The 20531-nt window shown below is 51.0% G+C and overlaps 7 protein-coding genes across 7 annotated transcripts; 2 read left to right on the top strand and 5 right to left on the bottom strand.

Moving 5' to 3' along the window:
• Window positions 1-9: 9 nt before the first annotated feature.
• On the bottom strand, window positions 10-8307 carry N7457_003252 (uncharacterized protein; the record flags this gene model as incomplete). Its single annotated transcript, XM_057174297.1, has 3 exons — window positions 10-5042; window positions 5092-5698; window positions 5755-8307. 3 exons carry the CDS (start codon window positions 8305-8307, stop codon window positions 10-12), a joined length of 8193 nt encoding a protein of 2730 aa, XP_057034448.1.
• Window positions 8308-9186: 879 nt separating this feature from the next.
• N7457_003251 (uncharacterized protein) lies at window positions 9187-9366 on the bottom strand (the record flags this gene model as incomplete). Its single annotated transcript, XM_057174296.1, has 1 exon — window positions 9187-9366. One exon carries the CDS (start codon window positions 9364-9366, stop codon window positions 9187-9189), a length of 180 nt encoding a protein of 59 aa, XP_057034447.1.
• A 1084-nt stretch (window positions 9367-10450) lies between these two features.
• On the bottom strand, window positions 10451-11272 carry N7457_003250 (40S ribosomal protein eS30). Its single transcript, XM_057174295.1, has 3 exons — window positions 11111-11272; window positions 10911-11015; window positions 10451-10782 (listed from the first exon to the last, which is right to left on the bottom strand). The coding sequence occupies exons 1-3, from the start codon at window positions 11168-11170 to the stop codon at window positions 10759-10761; spliced, it is 189 nt and encodes a 62-aa protein (XP_057034446.1). The 5' UTR covers window positions 11171-11272; the 3' UTR covers window positions 10451-10758.
• Window positions 11273-11700: 428 nt separating this feature from the next.
• On the bottom strand, window positions 11701-13059 carry N7457_003249 (splicing regulator NSRP1-like domain-containing protein; the record flags this gene model as incomplete). Its single annotated transcript, XM_057174294.1, has 1 exon — window positions 11701-13059. The coding sequence occupies one exon, from the start codon at window positions 13057-13059 to the stop codon at window positions 11701-11703; it is 1359 nt and encodes a 452-aa protein (XP_057034445.1).
• A 494-nt stretch (window positions 13060-13553) lies between these two features.
• N7457_003248 (TRAPP subunit TRS20) lies at window positions 13554-14407 on the top strand (the record flags this gene model as incomplete). Its single annotated transcript, XM_057174293.1, has 2 exons — window positions 13554-13879; window positions 14041-14407. Coding segments are annotated over 2 exons (693 nt in total), but the record flags the coding sequence as incomplete, so codon positions are not given.
• A 471-nt stretch (window positions 14408-14878) lies between these two features.
• Window positions 14879-16218, bottom strand: N7457_003247 (cysteine hydrolase family protein; the record flags this gene model as incomplete). The annotated part of the gene is made up of 4 exons (XM_057174292.1): window positions 14879-15381; window positions 15435-15566; window positions 15625-16049; window positions 16109-16218. The coding sequence occupies 4 exons, from the start codon at window positions 16216-16218 to the stop codon at window positions 14879-14881; spliced, it is 1170 nt and encodes a 389-aa protein (XP_057034443.1).
• Window positions 16219-18255: 2037 nt separating this feature from the next.
• nde1 (nuclear distribution protein NudE) lies at window positions 18256-20084 on the top strand (the record flags this gene model as incomplete). The annotated part of the gene is made up of 2 exons (XM_057174291.1): window positions 18256-18492; window positions 18552-20084. The coding sequence occupies 2 exons, from the start codon at window positions 18256-18258 to the stop codon at window positions 20082-20084; spliced, it is 1770 nt and encodes a 589-aa protein (XP_057034442.1).
• Between the last annotated feature and the right edge of the window lie 447 nt (window positions 20085-20531).

The raw sequence follows: 20531 nt of genomic DNA, 5'->3' as shown, positions 1-20531 counted from the left end.
TATATATACTCACAGGGCTTGCACGGAGATCCGACGAGGAGCGCTACCGTACAATCCCGCACCACTAGATTCCCGCAGGTGGTTGTGGTGTGTCTGACCGTCTTCCTCCATATCCTCAACGTCAATACTGAACCGTCTGGGCTTCGACCAGACACCAAACTGCGCACCGCCATTGGCCTCTCCAACATTCTTGATCTGCTCGGACTGCACACCGAACCGATCCGTCAACGACTGCAATAGTTCCGCATGTGTAGACGCACGGCTCGAGGTCTGTTCGTCACCAAGACGGGCTTGGGCACGGCGCAGCAGCTCCATATGTTGCGACGCGGTGTCAGCAACGTGGGCGTGGTCCTTTGCCCCGGAGTCAGCGAGAAGATCGTATAGAACTCCCTCGTGCAGCGTAGCTGCGGACTGGTGGTTATCCGAGGCTGTGAACAATCCGGACAGGAGCTTCGTCATCTCCAATGTGACGGGGTCGCAGCTGCCCCAGACCTGTCGGAGGTTGTAGCAGATGTCGCGACATAGCTGGATGGAGGAGTCGACGTTTCCGCGGCAGAAGCGAGTCTCGACGAGGCGTCGTCCGATCCATACCACCACGTCTGGGGTCCAGGTGCGCTGCACGATTCGGGATGTCCAGAGTTGCGTCAGGATGCCTTCTAGGTCGTCGAACATCTCGTACTCGCCCAGGAGGGTGATTATGTCGTTGAGGTCGTTGAAGGGGAGGTCGACCATGTCGATGCCCATGGATTTCGAGGCTGCCATGATCTCTTGCAGGAGGAGCTTGGACTTGATGGACATGCTGTGGTAGATTGTTTCGTCGGTGCATTTCTGTGCTTTGTGTCCGCTCAGGTAGAGGCAGAGCTGTGTGGCAATCTTGATATTGTCGTAGTTGTTGAGACCGTCGGTCAAATGCATGAAGGAGTGAAGAACGCCCGTCAGAATGCTAGCCTCCTGGAAGCGGGAGGAGTTGCACAGGTCTCGAACCATCTCGGTGGTTATTGTTAGAATGTTCATGTTGTAGTTCTCAAGGTGGACCTCGCGCAGACAGATCTGGTAGAATTGCTGTACCACTTCCTTGTCTGCAACACTGGTGGCAGAGAGGTTGGAGCAGAAGTAGCCATACAACTTGTCTTTGGTGTCATTGGCGGCACGGATCCGCTTCTGATCGTGCTGAAGAGTGTAGAGCAGGTGACCAGAAACCAAAGTAGGAATAAAGTCGTGGCCAGAAAGACTCTTAGAGAAGGTCTGGTAAGTCTCCATCTCGCGAGCCATCTCCCTCATGATTTGATCATAAGTGGCACGTCTGCCGAAGACTTCCTCAAAGGCAGCAACAAACATGGCATCGTGGCGGTCACCCAAAATCGTAGCCGAGGTTTCGGAGCTGTACACCACGCGGTAACGGAGCTCGTCAAGGAGGCTGTTGCCACCCTCGATGAAGCCGCACTCGAGGTAGATACTTGCGATACGGCGGGCCCAGTCAGTGATCTTGTCAGGATCTCCGCCTGCGTGCAACACATCAGTAGAGTAGGTGTGGAGGATGGCATTGCCCTGCTGGATGGAGGAGGGTGTCCCCTGTCGTGAATGAGCGAGAGCGAGCTCACGGAGCCAAGAGAGAGTCGTGGTGGAAAAGTAACCTTGAGTCTTCTTGGCCAGCTGGAACTCTTCGGTGTAGATTGAACGGGCTTCACTGGTCGAATCATGCTTGCGGACAAACAGCTGCGCTAGCTTGTGCTTGAGCGTGATGGGTAGGGGCGCAGTCATCTGCTCGAGACCCTTCGATGATTGGGAAGTGGGCACCCACTCGTTGGTTTCCAAAGGCAGCTTGTACAACGCAATAGCTTGATCAAGATATGATTCGCTAGACTCGCATAGCTCGGCAAAGAGCAAAGTAGCATTGAGCGTCTTCTGACTCGTTGCGCCGTGGACGTGCTGACAGGTCATGACGTACTCAGAGGCAACTTGGTACCGCTCAGAGAAGTCAGAGCCCTTGTGAGTTGTCAGAATTGACATATAACCCATGTAGGTCTTCTCCAGCATCTGGTCAACCAGTTTGTGGTCATAGGTCTGCCCCTTGATGTCTTGAACCACTAGAGTCGGCCAGAGAGATCGGTAGATATGCAATGCAGAATCCCACTCCATTCCTTTCTCGTACAGGGCGATGAGAGCATTTGCAGCTTCGATACCCTCCGGAGCGATGCCGTTGTCGCGCGAGGTAGCGTTGTAGATCCGCTGGTAGGTGCTTTTGGCCTCACCGGTCATCTCCAGGCGCATTGCCAAGGCAGCCTCGAGATACATGTTGTCAATAGTGTGTTTATGACTCTCTCCGAGGCGGGAGGCCAAGAAGTTGCTCACGGTATGAAGCAAAGTGAGGGCCTTCGTGAACTGGTATGAGGTCTCGTGGAACTCGACAACCGCTTTGGCAACGGCGAGCACAGAAGGTACAGGCACTCTGTCAGAGCTGACCAAAGAGCCAAAGGCATTTTCATACACCACTGTGGCCTGTTCCAGGTGCAGTCTGCGGAAATGACAATAGGCCAAGATCAAAGCGAGATCCGCCACTGGAGGCGCCAGGTCGTGCGAGAATTTCTGGTGGGATTTGGCCTGTTCAACGGTCGGCCAAATATGTTTCAGCACAGCCATTGAGCAATCGCTAGCCTGAATCCAATCCCCCTCGTTCACATAGATGCTAGCGAGGTTGTGGCACATAATCAGCGTGGTGACGGTCATGTTGTCTGCACTGGCTGAGATCACGTCCAGCAGCTCAACCAGCAATTTGCGGTCACGGGTAGACAGAGATGATGCCTCCTCGATCGACACTGCGTTTGCCATACTCTGCGCAATTGAGAGCGCTAGAGCAGTTGACTCCTCGGAATATTCTTGATGAGTCTCCTTGTAGTAGCGCCACATGAGAACCGACAAAGAACGATCCAAACTGTACATCAGCATCTCCCGGGTCTCAGCACGAAGAAGCTGCACACGCTCCAGCATCTCTGCGGAGTGAATGCCTGTGACCTCGAGGTCTGCAACCAGTTCACGGATGATGACCTCAGCTTCGTCATTTCTGCCCCGACGACGAAGGAACTGATAGTACACAAGGGCAACGTTTGCCTTTTTGTCCATCATGTCAACCGAATCAATGTCGTGCGAATTGAGACCAGCCCACAGGCTTGACAGAATTGACTGAGCATGGACGTAGTCTCCTTGATCCTCGTACATCTGTGCCATGTACAAAGTGTACTTGATCCGGCGCTCATCAGTGACATCCATGGTGTGAACCATATTGTCATACTTGGTTCGAGCAATGTCGCGGCTCAACTCGTCGTTTCCAGATGTCGAGAAATGAGTAGTCAGGAAGTCGGCAGTCTCGGATGACTGGCGCGAGTTGGTACCGTATTTCTGGAGGATTTGCTGGTAGAAGTGCTTCGAGATAAGCAACGCAGACTGGTTATCACCGCGAGTTTTATACATGCTGACAATTACACCAAGGTACCTGAGTCGTTGATTAAACTCAACGCCAGTGACCTCGGAGTCAGTCAAAATCAAGTACTTCATGATGTCCTCCTGCTGGGATGTCATCGTGCCTCGGTCGGAGAATGACTGCGCCATCATGTCAGAGCATGTCAAAGTGATCGAGTGTGACTGTCCAAGAACTTCTTGGCTCAGCTTCCAGGCTTCGTAGCAGGTCTCATCTGCATGGCTGGCATGCGCCAACTTGGATACGCGTGCGCTGAGTAGTAAACTCTGCAGCAGGGCGATAGACTTCTCGCCGAGAACCAGGCAGCGGATGTCACTCGCAAGTCTGTAGAGCTCAACAACACTGGACCGAGTGAACTGCGACTCGCGGCAAGTCAATTCGAGGCGCGCGAAGAGGACTGTCGCGGGCATGAGCTTCGTGAAAGTCGAATTGAATTGGAACTCTCCGCGATCGGTGACCAAAGGTGAAGACAGAAGATGCGATAGCCAGTAACGCGCCGTGTATTCCAAGACGACATACTTGTCGAAGAGATGGTTGCGCTCTTCAATGTTCAGCTTATCCATGGAAACGTCCACCTCTTCGCGCACGCTCAATTGGATGCAAGAAAGACACCTCACAAGCAAGTCGTAGTGAGCGTCCTTCATGTTGAGCTGAGAGGGTCCAATAGCAGACATGGCCTGCTTGATGACATGGTCACGAATGCAGGTGTGCGCAAAGGATACCACACCATCACGGGTCATGACCAGCGGGCTCAACGCATTGAGTGTATCATAGCTTCCAGTGAGTTGCTTGGAGGAGTAGCTAGGGCCCTTGGGGTCCACATTCAGCAAGTGCTCAATCTCCTCGACCAGCAATGGTCTCTCAGATGCTGCGAGCCAGGAGACGATGTTGATGGTACCCGGTTGGCTAAGGTCCAAGCTCTTGGTGTGGAAGTCAAGCAGCTCCGGCATTGACTGTGGCAAGCCCTGCACTGCTGCAACAGCTTGGCTTAGTGTCTTTTGCTGTTTGGCGTAAGCAACTGACATTTCAGCCCAACTGAAAGAGCCCTGAGAGCGGGCGACGATTGCGGATACAGCGGCTTGGAGCTCGTGGCCCTTGTGGATGTCAAAGTTAGCTCCAGATGCAAGCATCTTGTTGACATATGCCGTGAGATCGGACTTGGTCTGGGAAGTCTGCATATTGAAGTGTTGGATCTCCCTAGAAGTGATCTTCGAGCTCAGAGGTCGAGTGAAAGCGATCATTTTAGATCCTGAGTTCTGCTCGGAGAGAAGCGAACAGAATTTGTCCAGACAGGCAACGGCATTGGCATTGCCCCCCTTGATCTGGTCGATACCGTCAATCACAAACATATACTGTATGTTTGTAGAAAGACCAGCACGGATACCCCGCCAAAGACTCTCTTCAACTGCCAGGTCTCCAGCGCCATCAATCGCCCCTTGGGCAGCCTGGGCAGCTTCAACCAGGATCGCCTCTTGGGTGCGCTTGTCACTGACAGAGTGATCCAACATCTGGTGCAGAACGCCCTTCAAGATACGTAGGGGTAAAGTGGCGACAGGAATATCGGCACCTTCAACAATTAGCAAGCATATCAACAGAAACAGCTCGGGGAAACTCACGAATCGAGTATGGGATAACGTTCCAACTATCGTGTTCGGCTGACTCTTGCAGTCTTTCGACAGTCCACTGAGCAAGCGCACTCTTTCCGGAGCCAGGGCCTCCCGTAATTAGCATCACAGGGGAGCTTGCAGTGGTGAAGTCGTAGAGCGTGTTGTTGAACCACTCAAACGATCCCTCAGCAAGCGAATGAGCGCGGGAATCAAGGATAAATTGGAGAGGACGGTCCTGAACTCCTAGGAATTGGCGCAAACTACCCAGCTCAGGGGAGGAATAGATCAAAGAGCTACCCTCTACCAGCTTTGAGGTATGATCGTCAACAACGCAGTTCCAGTGATTGGAGAAGCGTTTAGCATATGTCACAAAGGCCGCATCCACATTGCGTCCGATGACCTGGTCGGACTCCTTGCTCTTGAATCCCTCGACACAGCTAGTAGTCGTGCTACAGACCATCTCGAGCAAGTCAGCAAAGACCGCGGCAACCTCTGGCTGAAGCTCAGGAGAGGATTTGTACGCAGTCTCATACTGCAGAAGCAAGTAGATTCCGACGGCAACACGACCATACCGGCCAAAGACGCTTTCGAAAACATCCGTGTTGTCGATATCAGACTATGCAGATAGTTAGTATCTATGTTCCAGTTTTTCCTCGAACTTCCTGAGCTCACCTCCAAGAGAAGGATACAGAATCCCCAAACAAGCATTGCAGCCTCATTTGCAGCAGGTGCAAAAGCTCCGACAGACTCCCGAAGAGCATCTACCGCATACGCCAATCTGGAAGCCCATCTGAGGCTGCAGTCGAGCCTGCTGCCATCACGAGGCATCCAGCGGAGACGTTCGGCCGCAACAGCATCGAAGAAAGCATCGACATTGGGGCTACGCTGGCCTATCTCACTAGAAGACAGGCCAAGTTGAGTCTTACACTTCTGAGACACAGCCTGGACCTTCTCCTGGAGAACGCTGAGCTTGTAGCCGCTGCCACTTAGCGGCCGGACAATCCGCCTCGTGACCACGCCATTTCCGACGCTGCTCTTGCTGCCGGAGCTAACACCGGTGACTCCATTGTTGAAAGCATTGTTGCTAGAGGCATCATAGATGCCTCCATGTTGACTTCCGCTACCAACAATGTTTGTTTGGTTCATCCCAACACTGCTGGTATCGGGAATACCATGATTATCATCTTTCTGAAGTCCGCGAATTCCTCCGCCGACAAGTGTTCCTTGGTTAGATCCAATAATGCCGGTGCTGGAGAGGTCATTCTTTGTCCGGTCTACGGTGGCAGACCGTGAAACACTTGGCTGGTTGATTCCGCTTGTGGTTGCTGTGCTTATCGGAGTCTCGGACTTTGAGCCTTGACTGTCAATTGCACCGACATAGGCATGACTCATGTTGTTTGTCAGATTTGGGGTAGTCAGATCATGTCCGCTTGCATAGTCATAACCTCCCGCAGTGGAAGCAATCTTGCTTTTCGGACTTGTGGAGGCAAGATCATCGGCTCTAGCGGCGCTGGCTCCAAGCCCGGAATCATTATGGCCTGTCATGTTTCTGGTATTAGAGCTCTGGCCGCTAACACCTTTGCGCATTCCATGGCCACCACCGACAGCAGCGACAGCAGCGGCAGCTGCTGCTGCTTCAGCTGCTTCTTCTTTCTGGGAAGGCTTGGAGCCTTGCATGTCCAGGTCCTCTTTGTCCATCCGGTATTTTCCGGAAGCCTCTTGAGCGGCAGCCTTCTTGGAAAGGTTTGTGGCGCTACTTCCATCATCGAAGACCTCTGAGCTGATGTTGTCTTGTTCATGGAGCTCTTTTTCAATGAAGTCATTGCTAGATCCGTCTCCGGTGTCGGCTTTCATGGCGTTTCCTTGGCTTGGGGTGTTCTGGTTGTCGCCTGCTGCGCCTGCAAAGGCGATATGGGAGGGAATTGACTTTTGGGTGCTCGAGGCATCGGCATCGGCACCAGCGTTGGCGTTGTCTTCCTTCACCTTTTTGGAAAGTCCCTCGCTACTGGTTCCTCTCTGAACAATAGTCTCCTTGCCGCTATCGGTGTGGAAATTCTTCTCTTGGAAAGTGCCCGGCATAGTGATGGGACCTTTTCGAATGTCATAATTCGGTTCGAGGACTCCGGCCGCCACACTACCTTTGCGATCACCAACGCTTTTGTAGTCAGACTCCTGAGAGCCAATGCTCGAAATTTCATTGCTGGTGTCTTGCGTTTGCTGGCTGGTTTCCCGCTTCTTGCTGCGAATGTCGCGTTGCTCCGCGCTGATGTCGCCAGTGGAAGATTTGCCGGTATTTCCTTGCTCAATGCCTCCTATGCTGGCTTGCTTTGCGGTATTTTGGAGGCTTTCGTTGTTGAGATCACCAGTGTTCATCCCAGCAGCGCTGTTGGATACTGCGCTAGTGTCTCCCTTGCTGAGTTGCTTTGCAGTGTTCTGGAGATTGTCCTTGTTGAGATCACCAGTGTTCATCCCGGCAGCGCTGTTAGATACTGCGCTAGTGTCTCCCTTGCTGACTTGCTCTGCAGTGTTCTGGAGATTGTCCTTGGTGAGGTCTCCTGTGTTTACCCCAGCAGCGCTATTGGATACTCCACTAGTATCTCCTTTGCTGACTTTGTTTGCGGTGTTCTGGACGCTCTTCCGGTTGATATTTCGGGTGTTCATTCCAGCAGCGCTGTTGGATACTGCACTGGTGTCTCCTTTGCTGGCTTGCTTTGCGGTTTTTTGGAGGTTTTGTTCGTTAAGGTCCCCCATGTTCATTCCAACAGCACCGCTCGATGCTCCACCGACATCTTGATTGCTGATTTGCTTTGCGGTCTTCTGAACACTCTCTTGATCGAGACCCTTGTTCGCTCCACCCATGCCACTTGATACCGCACCGGCATCTCCTTGGCTGGTTTGTTTTGTGGCGTCGGATACATTCTCGTTGTTGAAGTGTTCTTGGTTCATTCCAGCCGCGCTACCCGATGCTCCACCAGCGTCTCCTTGGCTTCTCGATTCTTTGGTGGTTTGGCCTTGAGTGATGATCTCCTTGGCGCCATTGAAGTTGCCATGTTTGACTTCGTCGCGGATGGATGAGCTCCTATCGAGAATGTCGCTGGCCTTGCCTTCATGGCCGTCTGTGTTTCCGTGACCCAAAGAGAATTTCTTGCTGAGTCTCTTGGCAAACCCAAGCCCAATGTTTTCCGCCTGTTCGGCATTGGGGACCATTGTTTCTTTGGCGGACATGATGGTTGAGGAATTGATGCGTAAAGATATTGACAATAGGTTAATCGTAAGTATACAAATTAAAAATCAAATAAAAGTGTCATACGGTCGTGTTTGTTAGGAAATTCAGAAGTAGTAGATAAAGAAAAATATAGTAATGATTCAGGGAATGGAGATACCTAAATAATATCAGCAATCCTCGTGTCCATTGCATCATCAACTTATTTCGGTGGTTTCTAAACCACATGTCTATATCCAGTAGTGGATGCACAAGCACAAGTGGGCGTAGGAGGGAAGAGCTGCCGGTGTATGTAACTGAACCATGTCATGCTTTTGCTTGGATTCCAAGGCCCGTAGCCCGATCCAAGAGAGCAACTAGAACCGCGATGTCATAGCAAGTCTAAGGTTCAAAGTCGATGATGCTCAACCGAAAGCAGGCACGAGGTGAGTGGATCTTCAGGCAGCTGGTGTCCACTCCAGGTTTTGAAGTACATCAAGGTCTCAGATTAAACGGTTTTTTTTTCTCCAGCTCAGATACTTCGGTTTAGCAGCTTGCGACCTTTTTGTTGAGTTCTAGCTCTGGCGACGTGTCAAGTCACTTGGGATTATGGACGCTGCTCCCCGTGTTGTGTCTCGTTTCCCAAGTCCAACCTTCCTAGGAATTGAGTTCGATCGATGTCATTGCCATGCGTGGGGTAAAGATCTGGAGTTTGGGACGATTGGCTCCCGTTGAACTCAATGGCCTAAGCGATGTAGATAGTTCTCCACTCTCTGACGTTAAGACATTTGAGCGCCCAGCTTGTCCCACATTTCTCGGTTGATGTAGGTAGTATTCCAGATTGCAGTGATTGACCAATGCATCGTCGATCACGGGAGGTCACTGAGCTCGATAACCTTAAATTACCTCGCCGATCCGTGGACGTCTTGGGTTAGGCCTTCGATCATTTGGCGATGAACGACAGTTGAGGAAGTCCGGATGGCCCGGCAGTTGATGAAGTCATGTTGCTTGATTTGATGCCAATCCACTGCGGGAATATCCGCCATTTCTGTCACGTTATCGATTGGGTGAATCTCGGACATCCTCTGCATTTCCTTGAAATTGCGGTAACATCTACATCAAGAGAACCCGATCATGATAAGTTGTTTTAAAAGTGCAAGTTACTATCCCAGAACCATACGCTCATGTGCTCATGCTAGTTGTGCCAAATCTCCCTATGTAGCTTCCCGAACGCCAGTTGTGGGAAATGTGCGAGACGGTACAACGTCATTCGTGAACTACGCACACCGGTTCCGGACGAAAGCCATCTTCTAGACTTGCAAGATAAAAACACTCTACTCGCTTTAGTCCATGATATTGACACACTACCTAGTTGACGACATTCTTGGGTCTATCGGAAATTACTGCAACACCAAAGACGAATAGAAGTAAGATACATAGTTCCGACTGCCCTGAGTTCTGGACCTTTCTCTATATTTTCGAGGTCTAAGGTGTAGTTCATTTCAGTCTATTTTCGGTCTACGCCTTTTAATAGGTGTAAGTATAATAGATTGCTGGAACATATGAGTAATGAGCTACTATATGCCTGCCATTCAAGGATCTTGGGGACGCTTCGAATTTCAATTCGGTAAGACCAAAGACAAAGTTGGCGGTTGGGGTCAAATCAGTCTCAGGTTGCCCAACATGCTTTCGAGGGGTCCTATGATTGAGCTACATAGTCCGCATACCTCGTACCTGGGGAGTGCCCGTGGTCTTAGCCAAAGCTTGCGTGGAAGGACGAGCCCATTTTCTACGAGCCCCCACTATCAGACGACGCGGGGCCCCATGATGCGACAGAAAGTTGAAATGTCGAAGTGTTGAACACCAAGCTCCAGGCATATGAATCACGATAAACAGGGAGCATTTGAACTACATGGTCGCAGTGGGATAGAACAGATCGCATAGGACCAGCCTAGATCCCACCATGGAAAGGCCCGCTTGATCCATTCTACAACTTAAAAATCCACAGGCAGATAAGCGGCTAAGAAGAGCAAGCCTATTGTGTCCAGGCCCAGGCACAGCATCAGACTCAGATCGGAATCCGTAAAGGATGGAAAAAGAGGCAGAGTCCATTTCTGGATCGGAAATGCAATTCATGGAGCCTATAAAACGAGTCGAAAAGTGACTCTGAGGTCCAGTCTGCGAGGACTGCCCGTAGACAGCTCACATCCAGCCACAGCTTCCCATCCTCAGACCACCATGGGTATTAATCCATTTCCGCGAATCAACCTCCAAAAAAACCCATCCGTTTGCCAGCAAAAAAAAAATTCAAGTGAAGACGAAGAAGCGTGATATCATCCGTACAAGTACCAGCCGTATCTGGTGTGCTTTCGTTCGTTTGGGCCGTGGTCGTGCCGTGGTCATGCGAAGATTTTCATCGTAGAACTCGACTAGCCGATCGCGGCTCAGATGGTTGTTTTAACGACTTGAATAATCTATTGGCCGGGGTTGGGGTTCATCTGCATTTCGCGACTTGTCAGCCTTCCTGTCCTTCATTCTCGTATTCGTGGTGTGTGGTCGGAGAGGTTTCGCGGGATTTGGATTGTGTTCGGTTGTGCTTTGTGGGTGTGAGTCATTCGATATGTACCTTGCGCTTGCCACCGGTCATGGTAACGTTGACGAAACGGCGGGTGTAGAGAACACGCTTGTAGGCGCGACCCTTGGGGTTCTTCTTCTTCTCCTGGGGCTCGACCTGGTTGCAAAATTGTCGTTAAAAACTCTGGTCGGAGAGATGGCCACTGCGATCGTGTGTCGAGTGGCGTTCGCGGGAAATCGAAGATAACTCACCTTAGGAGTGGCAGCCTTGACCTTACCGGCACGGGCGAGAGAGCCGTGAACCTTACCCATGTTGGATGATTGACGTTGATGAACGGGAAATGGAAGTGGTTTGGTGATGAAGCGGTTCTTGAATCTCGATTGGGAGTGCAAAATTGGGAGTGCGACCTGTGTGGGGCGGCTTAGCGAGTGCTTTCGGTCCGGATTAACTCAGCCCGTGTGGGGTCATGTGATGTGAGATAAGTTGGTGAGGTAAGCCGGGGTTAAGGGTCTTGGCAATATAGTTTTTCCGATCTAAATGGGGGGGTAGAACGGTCGATATAACTCACCAAGTGCTGTAGTGGTAAAGACTGATGTGTGAAAGAAAGAAAAAGGGACGCTTATGAGGGCACACAGGGATTACTGATAGCCCCAATCATTGTTTACGGGTGTTTGCCCGTTGGTGGTAAGCCCTGTGACTCAAAGTCGGGGTCTCTTTTAGGTATCATGTGTAATATACAAGTCTCTTCCATGGATTCCAGGGTTGTTCCAGTGCGATGTAATACATGGTATTGTTCCAAGGTTCGTTAGATACAACGCCCAAGATGCCCTCAAGCATACACCTAAGCTCCCTTTGCTTTCTCTTTGGCAGCAGCCTCTTCCCGTTCCCTCTTTCTTGCGAGGTACCGCTCTTTGGCGCTGGACACCTCTCCCTCGGTCTTGCGGCTGCGACTCTTTTCGGCAACTTCTTTTTGCCTTGCGGCCTCGGCCTCCTCTTCTTGTCGCGCACGCTCCTCGTATTGGCTTGCGACCATGTCTGTTTGCCGAGCCCGCTGGGCGGCACGAGCACCCTGGTAGCCAGCACCGGCACCTGGTCGTCCAGCAGAAGGCCGTGGAACTCCTGGTTTGGGACCAGATGGTTGAGCTTTTGGTTTCGGTGCCACGTTAAGTCCTGCAGACAATAGCTGGCGCTTGTCGACGACTTGGCCCTCATCATTAACAACAATTCGAGCACCATGAGAATTAAGCTCTGCTGCCTTTTGCCCATCGGTCTTCTCCTCCTCTTCTTTCTTGTCAGTATCTTCTGATACCTCTCCTGCCTTAACGCGACGCGCTTTTTCTTCCGCGGCTTTGACGACTTCCTCGTGTCGCTCCTCTCCTCGCGAAAGGACATCTCGGTAGAACCCAATCATACCAGAGCCGCCACTCCGCTTCCTTCGTTCTTCTTCCTCTTTTTCACGGCGCGCCTCCTCTTCCTCTGCCTTACGCAATTCCTCTTGTTGCGCCTTGTAGGCAGAAGTGACGAATTTCTCCTTGTCTTCAAACTCATCGCCTTCGGCTTCACGCTCTCTGGCAAGCTGGCGATCTTTAGCGCGCAGCTGGTCGCGTTTCCGGAGTTCTGCACTCTGCAACAAATTTTTCATGTATTTCGGTGTGTCGCTCTTGGTTTCCACCGAGGCCTTGGCGGGTTTGGCATGCAGGGTGTCATAGACTGCATCATATGAGTAGATTGACGGGTCGAGTTCCTCGGCTTGCTTTGCATGCATCTTGCTGCTACGTATTGACGAGAGGTTTGTGAAGTCTTCGGTAGAAGCGGATGACTTCTTTGATTTTGTTGGGTTCAGTCCGAGTCTCACTCCGGCTTGTTGCTCTTTCTCCCTTTCCTCATCTTCGTCCTCATCATCTGCGAATATAGAGTTTTTGCTGAGCGGTTTAGCGGTTAGTTTGGGACCGCTTCCGAACTGCATCTTGCGTTTCGGCGGTGGCCCTGCGATTGACGGGGCCTTCGTTTTTCTAGCAGGCTCTTCTAGCCCTCCGATTGTCGAAACTTCAACTGCGCCATTGCCAATTTGTTGATCTTCATCCCCAGAATCATCATCAAAGATATTCTTCTTTCTCTTCTGTCCGAGAGCATTCCCCGGTTTCGTTGCCGATGTATTTTTGTTTGGGAGGTTCAATCCGTAAGGAATGTTCGTCGGCATATTTAATTGGCTTTTCTTGGAAGCTCCAGAGCTGTATAGATCTTGCTGAATAACAACAAGGGCAGGTGTATTGGGTAGTAGGTGCTTGTCGAAGTCGAAAAGTTGCGCCAGCAATCGATTACGATAAAGCCATGGCTGTTATCAGAGGATCACGTGCTGGTACCTTTTGCGGGGAGATCGGAGCATTTGCCTTCGGCCGCAAGTATACTAAACACAAGCTAATGCCAAGTTATCTACTAGATCTTCTTAATAATGTCTTGTAGAATAATGTCATGCGTTGGTTGGTTTGCTAGGTTCAAAGAATATCACAAGCGTTATTGTGAAATCCCAGTTTCAGATCTATAGATGCGAAGGTATATAATAGTTGAGCACTCATTCCTGCTCTGACAGTTAATCTAGAATTATTTGAACCACTATTTGAATGGCCCTAATAGCATCTAAAGATCAGAATCCCCAGTAGACACAAGCTTTTGATATCAATCATATAAAAAAGCATTTACACCACTGTCAACCAAACCAAACCGAGAAGCTCACCTCTTATCAGCCACGTGATGGCGGCCGCTAGTGAAGCCACGATCCCCAGCTCCTCGACCGTCTATTTCAATCTGAATACTCACAACCGGCACAAAATGTCTTACTACTTCACTATTCTGTCGCCAACTGACACTCCCTTATTCAACATCGCCTTCGGGACATCGAAGGGGGGTGGTGATGGCATTGCCCGCTTCCGCTTCCCAGAGACAGCACAGTACATGAACCAGTTCATCATTCACTCAAGTCTGGACATATTGGAAGAAGCACAATGGACAAATAGTGGAATGTGAGTCGTTAAAAGTCATTACTGTTTCAACCAATTCTGCCATCCTATCCTGAAGGCCCCCGGGAGCTTGTTCCTGGGACAAACACCAAAATATCCCAAGCTCAATGGCCCGCGGCTTCGTACCCCACACTGTCCAGTCTCAAAGCTAATTGTCGCGATAGGTACCTGAAGCACATTGACACCTATCCGCCGGCGGCAGCCTACATTACCGCTTTCCTCACTCCAAGCGGCGCACGATTCCTTCTCCTCCACCAACCTCCGCATCTCCCCTCTTCATCCAGCACAGGCGGCGGCCTTGGGTCTTCGTCACTGCTAGGCACAGCAGGATCTACCACACGAGCCTCATCGAGCTCCATTGCTGCAAACCCGACTTCTCCTCAGACCGAAGAGGCTGTGCGCCAGTTCATGAATGAGGTATTCGAGAATTATGTCAAGACGGCGATGAGCCCGTTCTACAAGCAGGGAATGGAGATAAAGAGCCCTGTTTTCAGGGCGCGGGTTACGGCTGCAGGGAAAAAGTGGCTGTGATATGGTAATATGACTCTCTCTCTCGGTCATTTTGATTCATGAGCGTGGCGTTTTAGGGCATGTATTTTATGAGGCGTTAATGCTCTGTATGGTTACATTGCTGCAACTTGCCTCACCTAATAAGAAAAATGAAAGTCTCCAAGTCTTTGATGGCGTCGAGTACCTAATAGCCCTGTAGTATACATACAAACACAACTCTACTTGTTCGCAATGTATTATGAACAGGAAGTGGTGATGACTATTTGGAGCCTAAACTGGTTGGCGAAAATCAAAAAATGTGGTATCATACCTATAATGATTCCACGGTCCGCTAATCCTGATATGACATGAAAAAATGGACGAAAAAGAAAAAGACGTATGCGCGCTTGCAGCATCTCGTAAGAAAAGAGACAAACTCCATTCCCAAACGCCGGGAATATCCCCTCCAGTACCAGCGTCGAAAGTGACTGCGCTAAAACAACGAGTAAAGACTCAGACGGCCATTTGAGGGGCCAGCTTTTTCATGGTGACAGCTTTGAAATTATCGACTGCATGGATGACATCTTCAAGTTTGGCAACAGATCCGAAGATACCGCCTTCCATTTTCACAGACTCGATTGTTCCCAGGTGCAGCGATGGCTCAGCCGCTGCAGTACCATCCTCCAAGACGACACAGTCAAAGCCACGGTCGTTAGCTTCGCGCATGGTTGTCGAGACGCAGACGTCGGTGGTGACACCAGCGATAACTAAGTTCTTCACACCTTTGTTGCGCAGGAGAAGCTCGAAATCGGTGTGTGCAAAGGCACTTCGACCGGGCTTGTCAATGATCGGCTCACCGAGGCGTGGATAGAGTTCGTCCACGATGTCGTGGCCCAGTTCTCCACGGATGAGCAGGCGACCCATGGGCCCAGGGGCACCGATGCCCAAGCCGGATGTATTGTTGCGGGATCGGTATGCCTCCCGGCTTGAAAGAGTTGACAAATCAGGTCGATGTCCTGATATATGTTAGCGTGTATGTATTGGAATAGAGGCGTGAGGGACTATGTACCCTCACGAGTATGATACACTGGGAAGCCCCCAGAACGGAAAGCCTCAAGCAGCCTTTGCAATTGGGGAATCAAAGCTTGCGCGCCAGAGACATCATAGCCCTGATAACCCATGTAGCCCTCGGGTAAACAGACTAGAGAAAAATTAGCCAAATGATCATATGATCATGCCAATGGAGCTAGAATACTTACAGTCCTTTTGCATGTCAATGATCACAAGCGCAGTGGTGTATGGGGTGAATGAGGCATCATGAGGCCAGTCATATGGAATGGCTGGGAGCTGGCCCTTGCGGACCTTATGGTGAGGCACCTGTCGCGGCTTCTCGATAATAGGACCATGATTATGTGTCGCGTTCAGCACTGTCAAGGTCCAAATACCTGGAGAGCCTGCGGCGACGAGCATAAAAGGACAATCCATCAATCGCGAGGTCCTGCGACGCTTGCGCGTCTCCTCAGTCAGGCCGTTTCGTGGCCGGTAATGGCCCCCACGATCACAGCGCAGCCATACCTTAGCAGTGCGACCAGGTTTCTTTTCTGTGGGCGTGCTAGATGACTTGACAACCACGTTGTAGCCATGCTCTTTGCCATGTTCCTGGACTGCGGCTAGAAGAGTTGCTCTGTAGAGAGTTGGTGAGTTTAGTGTTATCACATAAGGGATGATGTGATTGATACTTACTTATCAGGATATGTCCCCTCCGGAGGAGGGACCAATTGCATCGCCAGATCTGGAATATCTTGAAGGTCACTGGGAGCATCGTCCAGGTTAAGATCAGTGGAGTCTGCCATGATGATAGATGGGAGACGGCCTTAGCCTCACTTAAGGGGATCTATCGAGGCGAAGGAATTGTCAGTGCCAATGTCATACTCCCATATAACTTCCAGTCGATGCTTCTCAGCACTGGGATAGATGAAGCTTGCGAATAATCGGGGGTAAACAGGTGCGTGGAAGCAAACAGGGTGGTCAGCGATCTTAAAAACAACGTGCGTGGGCATAGCATTCAGGGTGGTGCCTGGAGACAACAAACACATGGTTCCAGAGTCTGGAAGCACGCATAGAAAGTCATAGTAAATATTAGAATGCAAACAAATCTACTTACCTCTCTAGCTTCGAATGCTTTAAAAGACCCAGGGACTGGGGACTGGGGACTGCTGAGTCCAGATCACGGGCTGAGGTCGATCTCTTGGGTCCACTAGCGTACCTACGACGTAGCTATAAAACATTTCTGTCGTGTTCTGGGATAGAGACAAACGCATCAAACTGGTCACGTGATGTATATCTGGATTGGAATATCCAACGCAGCTCATCATAGGCGAGACACATTTAGGAGATAAGGCAACCTCTTATGTAATTATCGATACATCACTCGCATTGAGACTACCGCTATGAAGTACACGCATAGCACTCGCCCAGGGCGATGTCCACTAGGTATATAACGTTTTCTAACGCCATCAAGACAACCTCTATATGTAAGCTACTGACTGAGTCGTAAGTACTTCACGAAGAGTACTCTCCCGACCCTTTGGATATATTGTTGATACGAGCTTGCAAAGGGTCCAAAAGTGTATTAGAAACGACACTAAAAAAGTATAATTGCCAATAATCGGCCAGTTCTCGTGGCTTAATCGTCTACATATATATTGAGTATCATGCAACACATTCCCTCCAATCGTGAACAGGGAAAATAGATTATTTATGGCCGTGATTATCCTGAAAGGACCATGATGCTTTTTCTATCGAGTCTTTGTTGGAAGGGCCACTTATAAGCATTCAAGAGCACTATGGTTTTACCTAGGAACACTCCTGGACATAGTGGTAACTGTTCAGGATTAATAGGCTCAATAGTGAGACTAGTCAAACTATTAGATGTTCACCTTAGAACTAGTCAAGACATATATTATGCCTGGGCTTCGGCATGCAAAATCAACATCTGCTTGATTATATGCCTCGAGAAATCCTGCTTGTTGCGATGATCCTTGACTCCGTGGGTAAAAGCTAAACTGGCTTCATCCATTATAAAGCCCGTAGCCGAGGGATGACACGAGCCCGAATAACCTTAGAAGAGAGCGGAGTTTATGCCTCTTCTTTGAAGAACTGCAGGGGCAGCAAAGTTTAGCCGAGTCTAGGCTTGTGACATGTATACAGATCACCTTCGTTGTATTCTTATTTTTACGCACTCCATGATCGACTCAGCTTTGTCGAAGTCACTGGAATGTGAAGTGCAAGGCATACTTTTGCTTGGAGTGATTGTCCTAATTGCTGTATTGACATAGGTATCCTCGTGCGTTGACACTACTTACATCATGTACCTGTGGACTCAATCGACATACATGGCTGAACGCCTGAGGCAGAGATCCTTGTCTTCAGGCATCAAAAGAGCGGTGGGTGGCTGAACCAAGATCTGCCCAATGCAGACTAGCGCACCTCCCGGCCCCCCTGACGACCGAAACAACAACATCGGTTTCTCCCAGCCCGATCTAATCGAACCCGCGTTGCGACACGAGGCGGGTCGAACGCAACCCAGCTTTGCACATCTCAGATCGTGGCATTCCTCGATAATTTCTTCTTCTCTCGGTGGACCGATACAACTCCGACTACGGCAATCAATCCCTTGCGTCACCGCCTCGGCGAGGGGCTCTTATCAAACGCACGGTTGTCGACGTCGGGTCACTACACGACATATGAGTTTTTGAGAGGGGCTGGCGTGATCTGCAGGGCAAGACAGCCTGGTCTTCGGTCTCTCGTGACTTTCGCGAAATTTGGACGACATCGGTCGTCCGGACGTCTTCTTTGCGACCGGGTTTGTGGGTATCCAACGCGGGAAGATGCCGGCCGTCGACGAACCAGCTTCCGAACGGAAGCACACGAGCAGCTCTTACAGAGATGAATTGGCTCATTACAAAGCCCAGTATGAGCAACTTGAGGCGGAGCTTGCGGACTTTCAGTCCTCCAGCCGGGAGCTGGAGACTGAGCTAGAGAAAGACATTGAAGCCTCGGAAAAGCGGGAGCGGCAGTTGAAAGAAAAGCTCGATACAATGCGATACGAAGTTGACGAGTGGAAGGTAGGGGATCTTTCTCAATGTTCACAGTCGTGTATGATGCTGACATTGTTTACCAATAGTCCAAGTACAAACAGTCGAAGACCGAAGGAAACTCTGCACAGAACAATCTGCAAAAAGAAATCACGACCCTGCGAGATGCGAACCGCACCTTGCAACTGAAGCTTCGAGACATTGAAGTTGCCAATGATGATTATGAGCGCCAAGCCCGAAATACGACGTCGTCCCTGGAGGACATGGAGTCTAAGTACAACATCGGCATTGAGCGTGGGGTCTTGCTAGAGGAGGAAATCAGGACCGGGGAGCAAGAGCGCGAACAACTGCGCATTGACAACCAACGCCTCCGCGATGAGCTGGCCGACCTGAAGATTGAGGCTGAGATCATCCAAGAGAAGCTTCGAAACACCGAAGGCCATGGCTTCCGCCGCCGCAAGCCCACCCCTCTCTATCATCGCAGCCCAGCAACTCCGCAAAGCTTGGAGATCTTCGACCGTTCGCCTGCCACCGCTACCCCGTCACCAGTCTTCGCTACGCCCCCCACTAAACCATCCCTTGCGTCGTCGACCGCTACCCCTCCTTCGCCTCCTATCTCCGAGTCGTCGGTGAACATGCGCAAGTCGATTAGCGCATATTCCAATGCGACGCCTACGTTCCCCCGACAGAGAGCTGCTGGTGCAGAGCCAGTGAACTCTAGAACCCTTCATGCTCGAACTCAACCGCGCGCGACTCATTCCCGAACTACTTCCCTTGCTTACAGCAATGGTGCTTACAGCAATAGCAATGGGCGGTCCACTCCATCCATGTCGCTCTCGTCTCGCAGCACATTGTCGAGAGTGAACACCTCGCGGCCGCCAGCCATTCCCAAGTCTGGATCCCTGTTCCAGATCCGCGGCCTGATCGGCAAGATGCAGAAGCTTGAAGAGCGCGTCCAATCGGCCAAATCACGACTTCCCGCCCCATCCGATACGTCCTCTCGTGGATCCCCTCGCTCCGGGTCTGTGGCTAGCGAAAGTCCGGTCCCCACGTCGATCACCGTTCGTAGAAATTCGCACAAGCGCCAGAGTAACAGTAGCTTGGGCTCCTCTGTGCGGGATAGCGAAGGTACTCCGTCGCACGTTCCACCGGGTCGTCAGTCGTTAGGAAAACCCGGTGAGAGTCGCCCGAGTAGCCGAACCAGCTTTTCCAGCCGCAGTTCCTTCAGCCAAAGCGTGCATTCCGGTGTTCCGGTGAATGGCCGGCCTGAAAGTCGTTCCAGTCGTCCTGGAGCCAAAACCCCCTTGGGTCACTACTCCACGAACCCTATGACGGAAGGACGGCGGCCTCGATCTTCTCTCAGCAACCACGCCGGCCAACTCCCTAACATCGCTGGCATGTCGCTTATTGATGAGGATAAAGATATTCCCACGCCCACGACCTCCCGCCCCCCTCAGGATATTCGGCGACCATCGGTCTCGACCACCCCCACTCCTGGATTGAAGAAGCGCACCCCCAGTGGCATCCCAGCTCCGCGAAGTTTCAAGACGAGTATCGGACCTGGTTCGATGCCACCGCCCAGCCGCAAACCCCAAGTCAGCGACCTGGGGGAGACCTTTTGATCTGCGTTCTGAGATTCGCATGGGAGGGTTCAGTGAACCGATTGGTTCTTCGCGTAGGGGGTCCCTTTTCAACGGTTTTTACTTTTACATGCCTTGACCTTGATCGACTGCCTCTACCAGGGTTGTCCTGCAAGGCTTAGTTCTTGTACAGTCTTTTATTTGCCTGTTGATTTGTCTCGGACCAGCCAGGCCTGGCTCGATTGTGTGTGAATGTGGCCCCCGGTGGATTCCGGGGGCGTCCTAAGCTGTGTCTCAGCGGTTGTCATTTCAATATTCAATAATACCCACGATGTTATGCTCCAATTATAAGTTGCCTGTTTAAATTGACGTAGGGTTGGGTGTGGCGTAGATCTCGGGAATGGGTTGAGGACGACGCGGCCTCTGATTGGCGATCCATTTTTTTCGCATCTACGGGGATCGTGTTGAATCCTGCAGACCAGTCGAATG

This window comes from Penicillium paradoxum (genome assembly GCF_028828445.1).
Source record: "Penicillium paradoxum strain IBT 22861 chromosome Unknown utg000003l_segment0_segment0, whole genome shotgun sequence".
Lineage (NCBI taxonomy): Eukaryota > Fungi > Ascomycota > Eurotiomycetes > Eurotiales > Aspergillaceae > Penicillium > Penicillium paradoxum.
The sequence above is the reverse complement of the archived record's forward strand: the minus strand, read 5'-3'. Positions and strand labels throughout refer to the sequence as shown.

What these genes read in the sequence shown, in the direction of transcription:
- N7457_003250 (XM_057174295.1), bottom strand. Translation starts at nt 11,170, where the DNA reads ATGGGTAAGGTTCACGGCTCTCTCGCCCGTGCCGGTAAGGTCAAGGCT. An exon ending in TCAAGGCTGCCACTCCTAAG is followed by an intron (nt 11,016 to 11,110) that starts GTGAGTTATCTT and finishes TTTTGCAACCAG; the next exon opens with GTCGAGCCCCAGGAGAAGAA. An exon ending in TGACCGGTGGCAAGCGCAAG is followed by an intron (nt 10,783 to 10,910) that starts GTACATATCGAA and finishes CGCGAAATGCAG; the next exon opens with ATGAACCCCAACCCCGGCCA.